Here is a 14,934-nt window from a genome sequence, read left to right on the forward strand (position 1 = left end):
AAAAGTCACTTTTTTCACACATTTTTGTGTGGGAAAGTGTGGCATCACCGGGCTCACACAAATTTCCTACCACCCAGCGTTCCCCCAGGTCTCCCGATAAAAAGGGTGCCTCACTTGTGTGTGAGGCCCAAGTAACCGCGACATCCAAGGGCACAAAACGTTTAGAGGCAACATCAACATTGCCTATCAAAAAATGTTTTGGGCCCTTGCCTGTCGCGGGTACTTGGGCCTCCCACACAAGTGAGGCACCATTTTTATCGGGAGACCTGGGGGGACGCTGTGTGGTAGGAAATATGTGTGAGCCTGGTGATGCCACACTTCCCCACACAAACATGTGTGAAAAAAGTATTTTTTTCAGCTAAACAATTGGAAGCCCCTGGGTGTCTAGTTTTCAGAAATGTGTGGGTTTGGTAGGTTTCCCTTGGTGCCGGCAGAGCTAGGGTTCAAAAACTACAGCTAGGCTTTTTGGAAAAAAAATGGTCATTTTTCACTGCGAAATTGAGGTGTGACCACGTTGCGCTTTGCGCCGTTTCTTGTCGCAGGCACTAGTCCGACCCACACAAGTGAGGTACCATTTTTCTCAGAAGACTTTGGGGAACGCGGGGTGGAAGGAAATGTGTGGATATACGCAGATTCCAGAACTTTTCTAGGTTTCCCTGGGTGCCGGCAGAGCTAGGGTACAAAAAGCTACAGCTAGGCACTTTGCCAAAGAAGGGTCATTTTTCACTATGAGATTGACGTGTGACCACGTTGTGTTTTGCGCCGTTTCCTGTCGCGGGCACTAGGCCGACCCACACAAGTGAGGTACCGTTTCTCTCGTAAGACTTTGGGTAACGCAGGGCGGGTAGAAATGTGTGGATCCACGCAGATACCAACACTTTCCACTACAGAAATGTGGGGAAAATGAGTCTTTTTTGACAATTTTTTAGGTTTGCAAGGGATTCTGGGTAACAGAACCTGGCGACAGGCAGTCAAGTCACCCCATCCTGAATTCCCCTTGGTGTCTAGTGCCGGCAGAGCTAGAGTTAAAAAACGACAGCTACACACTTCGCAAAAAAGGGTAAATCTTCATTGTGAAAATGTGGTGTGTTCACGTTGGGTTTTGAGCCCTTCCGGTCGTGGACATTATGCCTACCACCACAAGTGAGGTACCATATTTATTGGGAGACTTAATGTCTGAAAAATGACCAATAATTCTCATGCTAGTATGAGTATTCCCAATTTTGAAAATTTGCAAATATGTACTGTTTCTAAACTCTATAACTTGTACCCATTTTAGAAATACATAGGTGTCTTTCATACCGATTTTTCCATGTATACATTTTCACACAATAATTGCTATATACCCGGTACATAATAAAAAGCCTTTGCAAATTGCTACTCAGTTTTTGACTCTGGGTTCGTCTGGTTCTTGGTGGACCTACAAGTCCGATATATCACCACAACCGTGAAGGTCCAGCGGATGTAACAGTATATTGCTTTCAAAGAGCTGTCATAATTACTAGAAGTTACAGGTGAAAACGTAGACACAAAAGGCTGTTTTTTTCAACTGATTTTCAATTTTTCCAATATTTAACTAAAGACACCTTGATGGATCTACACAAATGACCCCTTTCTGAATTCAGAATTGTGTCTACTTTTCTAAAATGTATAGCTTTCCAGGATCCATTATTGCTTTCATACTCATTTTTACCATTAACTGGAAGGAGGTTGAAAGCACTAAAAATAGCAAAAATAGTCTATGTCCCAGAAAAATGCCTAAACTGTGTACAAAATGTTGGTTTTCTGACAAAAGACTGTCATTCCCTAAATGGTGATTTCAGCCTCACAACCCCTTTTTTGATAACATTTGCAGGGAAAAATCCAGATGCTTTCATTTGTAGCCCGTTTTCCCCATTTTTCTGAAAAAACCCACAATTTTGCTGTATTTTGGCTAATTTCTGGGACCCCTCCAAGGGAATCCACAAACCCTGGGTACCTTTAGAATCCCCATGATGTTGGAAGAAAAGGATGCAAAATTGGTGTGGATACCTTATGTGGTCAAAATGTTACAGGGGCCTAAGCGCGCACCACCCCAAATAGCCCAAAAAAGGCTTAGCACAGGAGGGGGAAAAGGCCTAGCAGCGAAGGGGTTAATATTTAAAGGTGATTAATGGTGTGACCTAAAATAGGCCCCTTAGCCCTCATATGCTTCAGAGAGGCAGGAACAGCCCCACATTAAACAACAGACACAGGGGTGGGGTATCAGAGAAACAACCAAAATGGGAGAAGGGTGGGAGGTTAGGAGACAACTGACAGTGCTGTGGGTGGGCAAAACACAATCGAAAGTGGGACGAAGGTAGGAGTGAGGATGGAGTGCTTGTTCATAAATAAAGCAAGTAGAAAAAACAAGCTTCATACAAAAAAAAGATGGCTGGCTCTGCTTTGAAATGCATTTTAATTGTGCGTTCCAAAGGCATGCCAGCCATCTTATATGCTGATCTTTTCAATTTTAGTAGAGAATGTAAAGTAAGGGCAAGAGCACTGACCTTGAAGCTCAAGAACATGGTTCGAGTCTCAGCGAGAGGATGAACATTCTGTCATTCTGGGCAAATTACGTTTAATCGCTCTGTACCTGTGAATGTTTCCATGGAACTCGTGGTTGTGCTTGGATTTAAAGTAACATCTACTTCAGAGTTACATCCTACTCAGACGGCCCAGTTTTATACTTACATGAGTTTGGTTACAGAAAATTGCTTGTCATTTACTTTAATTCAACTGATACTTATGTAAAGCGCTCTGATACATTCGGGTCGAGTTAGAGCTATCTTAAATTCATAAAATGAAAGAACAAACAGCGGGGGTTGGGAAACAAATACAAAGGAGTGTGGGAAACAACAGCAAAGAGATTAGGTGAAGGGTAGAGGACGAGAGTAAAATCAGATGCAGCTGCCAAACATGCTTGCTCACAGATAAATAGGTCGACAAAAGTGGATGAAAAGGGGTACTTGGGCCAATCTCCACTTAAGAGAAAAAACACACAAATAACAGGAAATAGCATGCGGCAACCAATAGAAACGGAGGAAAGGTAAGTGGCAAGCACATGAACATATAAAAAGAAAGGGTGAGATGTAACCCCCTTTTAAGATTTGTATTAAATACAATAGATTTCACATGCAATGCGAAACCTACCAGTTGCAATTCAAGCGACATAAATAACCAAAAAGGTCAAATCCAAGTGTCCCTGTCATGTAAGAGTTATGTGTGATAGTTTTGGGGGCATCCATATACAGATCTGACTTGTGGCATTATTGGTCCCAGGTCAGTCGCTTAGGGATTAGGAAAATACACAAAAACTAAAACTGTCACCAGATATGAACAGAAAAAAGTGCCCATGAATTTTGTGCAAAGAAACACCCTCAAAGAGATATTTATGGAAAATCAAAGTTCTCATGACAGGCTGAATCACACATTCCTACTCATATTTGATGTTTTGAGATCAAAAACAACTAAATAAATAAATACCTGTCCGGTGATACAAGTGTACAAGCTTTCTTTCCGGAAGACGACGACTGTTGAAAAACTGCTTTTTGGTAAGCAATGCTTTGGCTACAAACATTGGTGGATGGTCCACCTTGTGCATGAAAAGTTGATCCCATGCTTGCAAAATTACTCTTACTTGAGCTAAAAGAGTATGTCCCTTTAAGATAACCAGAGTGAAGTAAAGGCAATTCATCTGAAGCACTTTCATCAAATGATGACTGTTCTGGTTCTGCCTTCATGTTTTTGACTGGCAACAATAGGCGTTCCAACTGTTCTTTGGAATCAACAACAACTTTAGGATGAGTATTTTTTTGGGACGGGCAAACCGTTTCTGTTGACTGGCAAATGTTGGAAAATATCTCTTCATTCATTTTTTGTAAAGTCTCCGGCCTTTCTGCATTATGATTATCTTCATGGATAGAAACAATAGAGGTGTTTGATACATTTTGTATATCTTCAGCGCTTCTGCTCATACGTAGTCGGGCTCTCCTCGAATGCACTTGCAGTGAAGAGACAGGAAATATAGGCAGACTACTAGAACGCTGTCGCTGATATGCAGTGAGACAGAAGCCTTGAGAATTCAGCAGTGAAGATTTAGTTCCTAGGATAATATAAAAATAGAAAGCAGCACAAATCAATATTATTCCATTACTATTGCCTAATAAATCAGTATACATATTATGAATCATCTTGATTTTAACAGCTACTAACAAATCATGGCAAAGCAAATTTGCACTCCTAATCACGCAAAGAAAATAAAAGCTTGGAACTTTAGGTGTAACCAATCAGAGTTTAAAAGCGGCTATTCCACTTCCAAACTCTGCTACAAGGTGGACTTGTGGGGCTTTCTCTGAAAATGCTGGCAAAAAATAACATCTCCAGAAGCAATATATAAGTGGTGAAAACATTAGAGATCAAGGTGCTAAGCCAGAAATCAACACTGAGGGTTTAGGAGCTTTAAATTCAGATTGTTCCTCTCTATTCTGCCCGCCTCAGGAGAAACAATCAGTGGCAATAATAACCGATCTGCTCTTCTTTTTTTTTTTCACACATACACAGACTCGTACGTCTTTCAGACAAAATCCCACATCACCTTTTCTTTGAAACATATACATAATACTGTCAAACACAATGTTTATATACACAAAACACACACACCAACGTGGGAGTTTCAGTGGTCATGGTAGGAGGAGAGGTAGTGTGAGTCACAGTAGTAAATCCAGTAGTAAGAAGATGGTGATGGTGATATTGTTGTTGGTAGTCTTAGGTGGTGGTGACAGTAGTACTGGTGGTAGCGACAGTCATGATGTTGATGGTGATAGTTGCAGTGATGGTGATGCTAATATGATAATTCTAGTGGTCGTGATGGGAATGGTGGTACTGGTAATGGTGGTAATTGCACTGATAGGGGTAGTAGTAATGAAGTTGGTAAAGGTGATGCAATAGTATTAGTATTAGGGGTGATAGATGGAGCTGTTCTGAAAAACGCCGGGCTTCTCAATCTTTAATTTCCAGGGGGCCTTGAAGTCCCGAACGGCGTACGCCTGAGTAGTGTGCAGCAGTCGAGCTGCCCTCCTGCCAAAGACCTCCTGAATTACCATACCCGCTGAGCAGCCGTGTCATTGGACTCTGTGTCTCCCCCTCGGTACACTTGGTGTATTTCCCTGTGGCTCCTCCACGGTTGTGCGGGGGCAAGTTTACAGTGTTTCCACTTCTCCCGCTCTGAGGCTGGAGGGTACGGCAGGCTGTCTTGGGTCACAGGGTGAGCCACCCAGCCCCTCCGCCTATCTGCATCGTTTGTTTCCGGCCGATTGTACTCCAGCTGCCAGATTGACGTAGGTGATTTCCATTATGTTCCATTGCGGTCTGGACTTCTCCTCTGCTTCTCTGTTAGTGCCCGAGCACCCTCATCAAAGAGTCAGATAAGTGCTTGGAACATGGTCCTGATTACTAATATAATTTAAATTACTTTTATACTTAAATACTTTTATATCTTGAACTGACTTGTGACTCTTGACTCTGATACAGTTAATTTGCTTGCTCGCTCGCTTAACCCTTGAGTAACCCTACCAACCTTCCTTCAGCAAACCTTCAGCCTGAGAGTTGTGACTGTATCCAGGAATCATGAAGTGACTCGATTATTCACAATCGCAAATAGTGAATTTTGGAAGGGATGAACAGGCCTTTGTGTTGCAGTATTCTTTTGGGGTTATCTGTGCTCGTACTTTCTCAGAATTACCTCTTGGTACTTTTCTGGGAATTGACTTATCATTGTGATTTACCCTTTGCTATATAGCTAGACAGCAAGTCAGCAATACAGCAGCTACGATCTAGCTTTTAGGTCACTTTTCAGGTCTACAAGAGTCAGTCAGTCAGTCAAATTAACTTTATTCGATTTGTTAAAATCATACAAAGTACATAAAAACAGTATTATTTACAATTTAAGAAAGAATTAAACAATTTCATTTACGAGCAAGTTAATTTGGATAAAAAAACACATTATGAACATCAAATTTCCAAATTCATGCCCCTTCTGGCTCTGGATGCTGCCACAAGAAAATTGGCCATGGCGAATGTGATACAGATGTTACCCAGTGATTTTAAGTATAACATGGCTGGTCTCACCTGGGAGAAGCCCGCTTCTCTTAAGACTGGTAGCAGGTATTTTTTCCTTTGGTCGGAAAAGAAATCGCAAAACATAACAAAATGTAAACTGTCCTGAACAGAAAAATTGTCACAAGTGCAAGGGGGAGCTAACTCAGGTTTCATCCAGGTATTAAAATTGCCCAAATAAAAATGAATAGTGTTAAATCTGAATTTTGTTAACAAGAATCTATGAAACGGATTAGTGACAAAACATAAATAGGGTTCAATTGCAAGTGACTGAAGTGACAAATAATGCATTCGAACAGAAGGTTTTGACAATTCGACTTCTTCACGCAGCATGTATGCCCTAACCATAAACTGTTTTTTTATAAGACTCACATCCTGCTTAGTGATACACGAAGGGGAGGTAAATAAATCTGGACGACCTAGTTCAGTAAAAGATTTGTGCAAATACGCCATCCATGGTATCTTGTGACTATACTCTAAACTCATCACATCCCTCATGATCGTGTGATTTAACACAAGTTCAGGATTTAACCAAGTCTTAAGCCAGTATATTAATGGGGCCAGTCTCAGTTTGTCCTGGATGTAGTCCAAACCAAGTTCTGTATGGATTGAGAACACCGGGGAGGATTGGGGGAGGGACAGGACAGAGCGTAAAAAACTATTTTCAGCTACCTGGATTTCTTCTAGTCGTGCATAACCCCATAAAGAGGCACCATACAAGGCCACGGGAAGGGATTTACTGTTATAAACCTTGATGATGGCCTTCATGGGTCTATGTCCCAGCCTTTTAGCGAAACTTAGAATGGCCCTAGATGTTCTTGTAACCGCTAGGCTTTTTGCACGTATCTGTGGGCCCCAGGTACCCCTGCAGTCAAAAAGTACGCCCAGGTATGAAAACACGGGAACTCCCGACACAATCTCTCCTTTGCAAAAGAAGGTTTTAATTCCTCTCTTGCCGCTTTTCCCTTGTGTCCCTACAACCATGGTGTGCGATTTGGAGGCATTGACCTTCAGGTCCAACCGGTCCATAAAAGTCCCAAAAGCGTCCAACAATTTTTGGAGACATACCCCTGTGCGTGCAATGAGTACAGCATCGTCCGCATATAGGAGAGCAGGAATCTTAGCTTCTCCTACATGCGGTACGTCACATGCTGCCTCAAGTAGATGCTTGCCTACGTCATTTATATAGATGGTAAACAACAGGGGGGCCAATATACATCCCTGCCTAACGCCCCGTACAGATCGAAAACTTGACGTACATCTTCCCTCTTTGGTTACTCTTACAGCAGCGAATAAATCCTGATGCATAGAAGCTATAAAAGCCACCAAATCGGCGTCAATTCCCATATTCGTTAGGATTTCCCAAAGTTTTGATCTGTTTACCAGGTCGAAGGCCGAGGAGAGGTCCATAAATGCTAAATACAAGGTCCCCTCCTTGGCCACCGTATACTTGGAAATCAGAAGGTGCAGGTTTGAGCACTGTTCTAACGTGCCCCTTTTTTCCCTAAAGCCGTACTGTATGTCAGCCAGGCCACCACGCTCCTCCAGGCTGTCTCTTAATCTCACTAAAAGGACTCTGCCCAGGATCTTAATGGCAGAGTCCAGGAGAGAAATGGGCCGGTAACACCCTGGGTCATCCCTTCTGCCCTTTTTAAATATTGGGACGATGGTAGACGTAGCCCATGTATTTGGAGGGGGCGAGGTGTTTGCGGCTGTGAACACATTGGCTAGGATACCAGCCCAGAATTTGGGGGAATGTAAATAAAAATCAGCTGGTACCCCGTCTGGTCCGGGGGCTTTATTCTTTGTTGTAGCACAAATTGCTTTTTCCACTTCCCCACTATTAAATTGTATAGGTGTGGCCCCCAAACCTACATTGTTTTGTGGCAACGAACAGGCACCAGACTCGCCATAAACAGAGCTGAAGTGGGCCAGCCACTTCTCATCGGGTATTACACAATCGGTATCTAGATTTGGAGAATCAGAAAAGTAAGGGTGATTTACTACAGCCCAGAATTGCCTGCTGTCTCTCAAGATGTTAATGTCGTTTAGTTGGTCCCATGCCTCCTGCTTAATGCTATCCCTTCTAGACTTTGTTGCGGCCCTGTACTCTTTTCTCAAGGCTGAAACCAAAACCCTATCCCTAGGTTGTGCTTTAAGGGCCATTTTTAAGGCTCTAAGGGCCCTAGTGCAGTCAGAATCGAACCATTTATGCGGCTTTTGTTCACCCCTACCCCTTAATACCGTAAGGTTCTCTGCCACTACATGGCATATTGATTGAAATGCGGACATGGTGTCATTACCTGGCACGGTCGGGTCTTGACAAATTTTGATGTGCTCTTCGATCTGCTGACCGATATTAGTGTAGAACTCCTCTGCCACCACGTTCCCCCATTTCAAACGCCTGCCTTGATCTGTTGTGCGAAGGGTGAGGCCCTGTTTGGAATGCCCTGGCATTGGGCCTAAGGCACCCCCCCAGCAGATGGACAGGAAAACCGGATTATGGTCGCTAAACGGCGAAAACACAGTACAATAGGTAACAATGCATTTACAAATGGCAGAAGTCACAAAAATATAATCAATAACAGAGCCCATGGGGGAGCCCTTAAACGTTGATGCTCTGGGAGCCCCCTCTCCTGCTGTGAATTCAAGAAGGTTATATTTGGCCAGAAATCCTCCAGTTCCTCTCCTCGCCTAGTATGTTCGAAGTGTGGACCCTCCTGATCCCAAGCCTCCGTAACTCCTAGGGCGGGGCAGCCCAGATTGCAGGGGTGAATATTAAAATCACCCATTAACACCAGTTCATAGCTAGAGGGGGAATTTTGAGTAAAAGCGGTTAAAAATGCATCCAGTTGGGTGATGTTATTGCCCCCGAGTTCCTTATTGACAGAATTGTAGAAATTAATGAACAGAATGCTTTTTGATGGGCAGATTTGCCTTTCCACAATTAGGCAATTTGGGGAATCACACTCAATTTTTTTCAGCGTGCCAGCAAAGTCTAGAGAAAAAAAGGTCGAGAGGCCTCCCCTCGCTCTACCTGCGGCACTTGGGCGAGCCGCGACTGAGAAGCCAGCAAAGCCATCCAGCCATTGATTGGAAGACAAGTCCCAAGTTTCTTGTAGGGCGATAACGTCGTGGCTTGCGACAAAGGTGACCCACTCGTTGTCGCTCCATTTTGTGCTGATTCCGGCAATGTTCCAACTAATAATTTTACATCCTGTTTCTTCCTTCAAGATAGGTATAGTAGGAGAGCAGGGGTGAGTAGTGGACTTGTGTGATGCCCTGTCACCATTGGCCAGGTTAATGGTAATTACATTTGATGGGCCTGGGGGGTCATTGAACAGATACCCCTGGGTACAGCCTGATGTTAAATTGCTGATTGCGTCCGAAGTTCTTTTGTCAGAGCAGGGCAGGGTGATGGGATTACCGATATGTGGTTGTCAATCGCAGTCATCTAAATTAGAGAATGCAGAAAAGCGATTTTCCAACCCCAAGCCCCAATCCACCGACGCAACATCCTTCCTCCCTCTTTTGGTCACAATGTTCCATTTGGTTCTCAAGATGTTTGAGTTAGGACCACTGCCCTTTCTGGGATAGAAAAAATCCAGAGTCAATGGAACTATAGAGGTTGATCTCCTTTGTGGTGGTAGGATGTTAGGAAGGATATTAGGCAGAACCCCAGGGTCAGAAAAGTGTAAAACGACGCACTCCCCCTGAAACTTTTTCACCCTCTCCCCGATCCACTGGACCCTTCTAGCTTTGACGAGCTCTTGGGAGAGTTGTTGTTTTCCCCAAGGAGTGATTACCATATTGTTGGATAGCCAGGATAAGGATTTGTTAATTAGAGAAGATGTTGTTTCCCGCTCACCTTGAGCCAAAGGAGGAACATTGGCGAGGACAAGTACCAATGGGGAAGCTTCAACCACAAGCTCGAAGGTCCCTTTTTCTGTAGATGGGTCATCAGCAACAGCAGCAGAGGTCGGTGCAAACAGGGGGGCACCCGGAGGAGTGCTATTAGTGATGTAGTTTATTGGCGGAGGGTTTGAAGCAGGGGTAGGTATAAGACCGCTGATAGCTGTGGATACTGATTTATTTAAAGATTCCTCTATCTTAGCAGAGACGTTATCAGGGAGTTTTCCTATCTCAGCCATAGTCTGTTGTAATAGGCCTTCCAGTCGGTTGACTTCCGATGTTAGCTTGTCTATTTTACTGACCAGAGGCTTAACCACGCCTTTGATTTTGGTGTCCATCATAGCCAATAATTTGTTGAATTGCGCGTTTGTAAAATAAGCTTCACTAGTCAAGTCTAACTCGTCTTCATCAGAATGCTTCCTCGGGAGGTTAGCCACTTTATTTCTAGCTGATCTTAAGCATTCCCGTTTTCCCGGAACAGGTACTAGTGGGGAATTATGACGCTCAATACTAGTAGTTGACTCTAGCGCTGTCTCCTGCGTGCTACGCTCTTCAACGACAATACCGCTAGGCTGAATAATACTAGTGTCCGGGAATGGGTTAGGTGTATCATTGTTTATACTAAAAGTGCTCACAAGACCAAAGGGGTCCTCTGACTCAATGTCTATAAAGGGGGATTGATTGGCTGAGTCTATGCCCAGCGAGGCTCTCCTGTCGCAGTTGATTTTTTCAACGACTTGTACCAGGTAGTTCTCTATAGAGTTGCTGGGTGTGGTTACCTTTTTAGGAGGCATTGTGCTATTGACACACGATCAAAGATTTGCAAACACTTACGTGAAAAAGCACGGAAGCCTCAACCGCGGGGCAGGGAACCAAGGGGCCGGTCCCAACCCAACCGTAGACAACCTCGGACGGCCTCAGACGGCCCGCCCTTTGCCCGGGCTTAGCCCGGCGCTGGTCCGCGCGCGGTCCCGCGACGCGGGAGCTGTGTAGAGTTCAAATGCCTGTGTGCGCCGGTGTTGGGGGCGGAGGCAGCCCCGGAGCAGGTGTGAGTATCCCAGAGGCTTCTGGGACTCTGAGTCCAAGTTTGCTGCAGGTCCGTCTTGGAAGCGCGGTTACTGCACTCCGCACTGCCGGTTATACTGAGGACACCAGCAAAAAGCTCCCGCTCAGAAGAAAGAGGGACCCGACTCCCAGAACAATCGCCAAAGTCCAATGCACCACACAGGATGACTAGCGCTGCGGCACAAGAGTCTATTAATTAAGATTTTTCATATCAAGGCTGAGATCTGGTAAGGTGCGGTGTAAGGCTCAAGCCCCTATGAAAAGAAAGCGTGAAAGCTCAAAGGGAGCACACATAAGAAAAGTTCAGACCAAATTTAAATTCCATAGGGGCATTATGAAAGGCAATGGTGGAAATAAGTGAGTAAGGCCCTTAAGAAACTGAGTGACAATGGGAGATTTAAATGAAAAAGGCTGATCTGGAAGTCTCAGAAAAGCAGAGATAGCTGAAAGATAACTCTTAAGGGTGCCCAAAGCAGAGCCCTGCCGGGCCAAATAAAGTATATACATAACAAAGCCTCTAAAAAAGAGACAGAAAGGGGATTAACAGCCTTTTCGATGCACCATGCCATAAATGTGTTCCATCTACAGGTGTACACCGATTTCGTGGCGGGACGCCTGGCTGCCAAGCTCTTAATTGCCGCCGCTCAAATTCCATGCAAGGAGGTGGAGGCGAACGAGTTAATTAACCTTTTGTAACGATATAACTATAAGAGATTAGTAAGGGATTCCTCACCTTAGAGCCCAAGTTACTTACCTTCGGTAACAATACATCTGTAAGAAAAAGTAGTTAGTGTTAGATTTCTTACCTTAGAATATCCCCAGGCATCAGACTGGAACCGGAAGGTTTTGCGTAGCAGTACCCCTGCGCGTCGGTAGGCGTCGTCTGCGGCTCCGCGTCAGTCGTCGGCATTTTGATCGCCGGGATGACGTCGAAGTACTTAGACGCCAGCCTCGCGCACTGACATCAGTTCTTGTACATAGCTTTCCGCGCCAGGAACGCGAAGCCATGCCAGAGACTGACACTGGTGCCATGAAACTAGGGCCCTCAAAGGGAAATACCATAACCCTAGATATTGGTTTGCATAACGGGGAGGATGGGTGGGGCGGTAAGGAATCTAACACTAACTACTGTTTCTTACAGATATATCGTTACCGAAGGTAAGTAACTTGTGCATCTGAAAGAAACAGGTTAGTGTTAGATTCCTTACCTAAGAATAGATACCCTAGCAAAACCAACCCCGGTGGTGGGTCTGCGAACCAAGATCACACCAGAAAGTCCTGGAGATCGGAACGGCCGAAAAAGCCATCTCTCCGGACTTGGCAGTAGTGTCTAGCAAACGTGTGCAGCGAGGCCCACGTAGCTGCCTGACAGATGTCTTGCAAGGGGACTCCCCGACCCAGGGCAGTATTAGCCGCCTCGGCACGAGTGGAATGGGCGCGCAGCCCAACAGGAGGGTCCTTTTTCGCTAAGGAGTAGCAAACCTTGATGCACAAGACGACCCACCGAGAGATGGTCCGTTTGTGCACCGCCCGTCCCTTCTTAGCGCCCACGTAACCAACAAAGAGCTGCAGGAACACGAGAGGGAGCTCGTGAGCTACGAACGAGAAGCGAGGAGAAGCTAGAACGCCATTCCGCCCTGGTCGGCTGATCAGGAGGGCGAAGGCTGGCCATCTGACTGTCTGATTCTGCCCCCGATTGAACGGGTGATTTCGCTACCCCTGCCCGTTTGTATCTGCACGCCTGCACGCCTTGAGTCGCCGCATTGTCACCGCCGGCGCCGCCCGTGCCGTATCTCACGCATTGGGCGGCTCTGCGGCTCCATAGCTCCTCGGCTCCTAGCGGGCTGAGTCAGTGAGCATGGACAGCAGCGGCAGACGTCAGTGCAGTGCAGGCTGCCAGTTAACTTGGGCTGGTTGCGGGAGCTGTGCCCTGGAAGCCTGGGGTGCTCTAAAAGCGGGTCCGAGAGACCATGCGCCCAAAAAGGGCCCGAAGGACGACGGAAAGGACACCTTAAAAGCTCCCAGCTCCTAATTGGGGGAGGCTAAGGAGTGTGAGCAGCAAAGTATTCTTCCTATTTGCCGAATCCTGCTGGAAAAACTGAGAAACAACATCAAACAACAGTAAATCACAGTAAATCACTGCCATTGCCATGTCAGAACCAGTGAGCCAGTGAGCCTACTGCCTTTTGCCTGGTGCTCCCCCCCTCAACAGACACAACTCAGTGACTACAGTGAGTACAATTGGGGGGTGACGGCGACCTGTATATTGTGTACCGTGTACTGTGTACTGGTCTTTCTCTAACTTTGCAACCTGCCGACGAGGAACCTCACCTGTTTGTCCTGTGGCCGGGATTTCTTTAGCTTGCTGCTGTGTAAACGCTGGGTTTGCTGTGCCTCTGAACTTTTCCCTGCATCTTTGGAAAACTGCTCGCGGAACCCGCTGCGCGGGTCCCGCTTCGTGTGGGGCGGACTTTGAAGGATATCACGTGAACATCGTCGTGGGAGCTTGGTCGTGCAGGGCTGCGAGCGCGTTGCTGGCGAAGGACTACTAGTCCCAGGAGCGCCCGCAACCCCCAATTGTTACCAGCTGGGACGCTCTCCCTGCAGGCTCCTCCCTCGTTCAACATTGCGGTAAAAACCCTTGCCTCAGGTTCATTTGTGGATTTCTTTACCTTGCTGCTGTGTAAACGCTGGGTTTGCTGTGCCTCTGAACTTTTCCCTGCATCTTTGGAAAACTGCTCGCGGATCCCGCTGCGCGGGTCCCGCTTTGTGTGGGGCGGACTTTGAAGGATATCACGTGAACATCGTCGTGGGAGCTTGGTCGTGCAGGGCTGCGAGCGCGTTGCTGGCGCAGGACTACTAGTCCCAGGAGCGTCCGCAACCCCCAATTGTCACCAGCTGGGACGCTCTCCCTGAAGGCTCCTCCCCCTACATCCTAGTTAGTTCATTTACGGCTGCCGAGTCCCGCTGCGCGGGAGGGCGCCGGGAGAAGCCCGGGACAAGGGCGGGACCGACTGTGACCGACAGAGACCGATTGAGGCTGGCTGGGCCACTCCCCTTTAGTCTCTCAGTTTTAAGACCGATAGAGTATTTAATGTTTTCTGCTAACTAATGGACTATATTGTGTTTCCTTCTTTCATATCTTGTTTCTAACTGTTCATTTTTAAGGTGCTATCGTATATTGCCCCTCTAGACAAGATGACTACTAAGAAATTCAGATCTGGAAGAGTTGTAGTCGGTAGAGCCTGTTCCAACACTAAATCCAACCCCTTGCGAAACAGAGATGGGTCAGCTTTACAAGTAAAAAGTTAATGTCAACTATATTCTTTATGGGATAAGGGTAAAGATAAAGTAGATCGGGAAGGGGCCCTCACTGAAAATATTAATATCAGCAGCAAAGAACAGGTGAGAGACCCCTCTGTTACTAAAAGTGATAGTACCTTATTAGGTATCATTGCCCTACCCCATTTAGAAGATATATCTTATAAGAACCAAGAGGAAGACCTCTCTCATCATCCGGAAGCTCAAAAAATAGCTATAAACGTTGTAGATCGAGGTAACTCCTCTGTTTTTCCTGTTATAGCTGCAGTTCATAATCTTCCCCCTCCTCTAAAGGCTGATCAAAAAATCTATCCTGGTACCTCTTCCTCTCTGCATATCCCCCCAGAGGACTATACCCTTCCTGATATAAACTTTGAGTCCCAGAAAGGATTAATTAAAGCACAGAACTCTATTATCTCACAGGATATTGTAGCTACTCCTAGGTTACATCTTTTTAGCAGTACCCCTTCAAAAAATTCTGAGTTTTCCACCCCTGAAATG

At 45.7% G+C, this 14,934-nt stretch overlaps 1 protein-coding gene across 2 annotated transcripts in view; it reads right to left on the bottom strand.

Moving 5' to 3' along the window:
* LYST (lysosomal trafficking regulator) overlaps window positions 1-14,934 on the bottom strand; it is a 3,192,287-nt gene that overhangs the window by 1,908,763 nt on the left and 1,268,590 nt on the right. For both annotated transcript variants that reach the window (XM_078648813.1, XM_078648812.1), the window contains one exon: window positions 3,505-4,123. In XM_078648813.1, coding sequence (XP_078504939.1) covers window positions 3,505-4,123 — 619 coding nt within the window. The remainder of the gene's footprint in view (window positions 1-3,504; window positions 4,124-14,934) is intronic.

The sequence above is a fragment of the Lissotriton helveticus genome, chromosome 6 (genome assembly GCF_964261635.1).
Source record: "Lissotriton helveticus chromosome 6, aLisHel1.1, whole genome shotgun sequence".
NCBI lineage: Eukaryota > Metazoa > Chordata > Amphibia > Caudata > Salamandridae > Lissotriton > Lissotriton helveticus.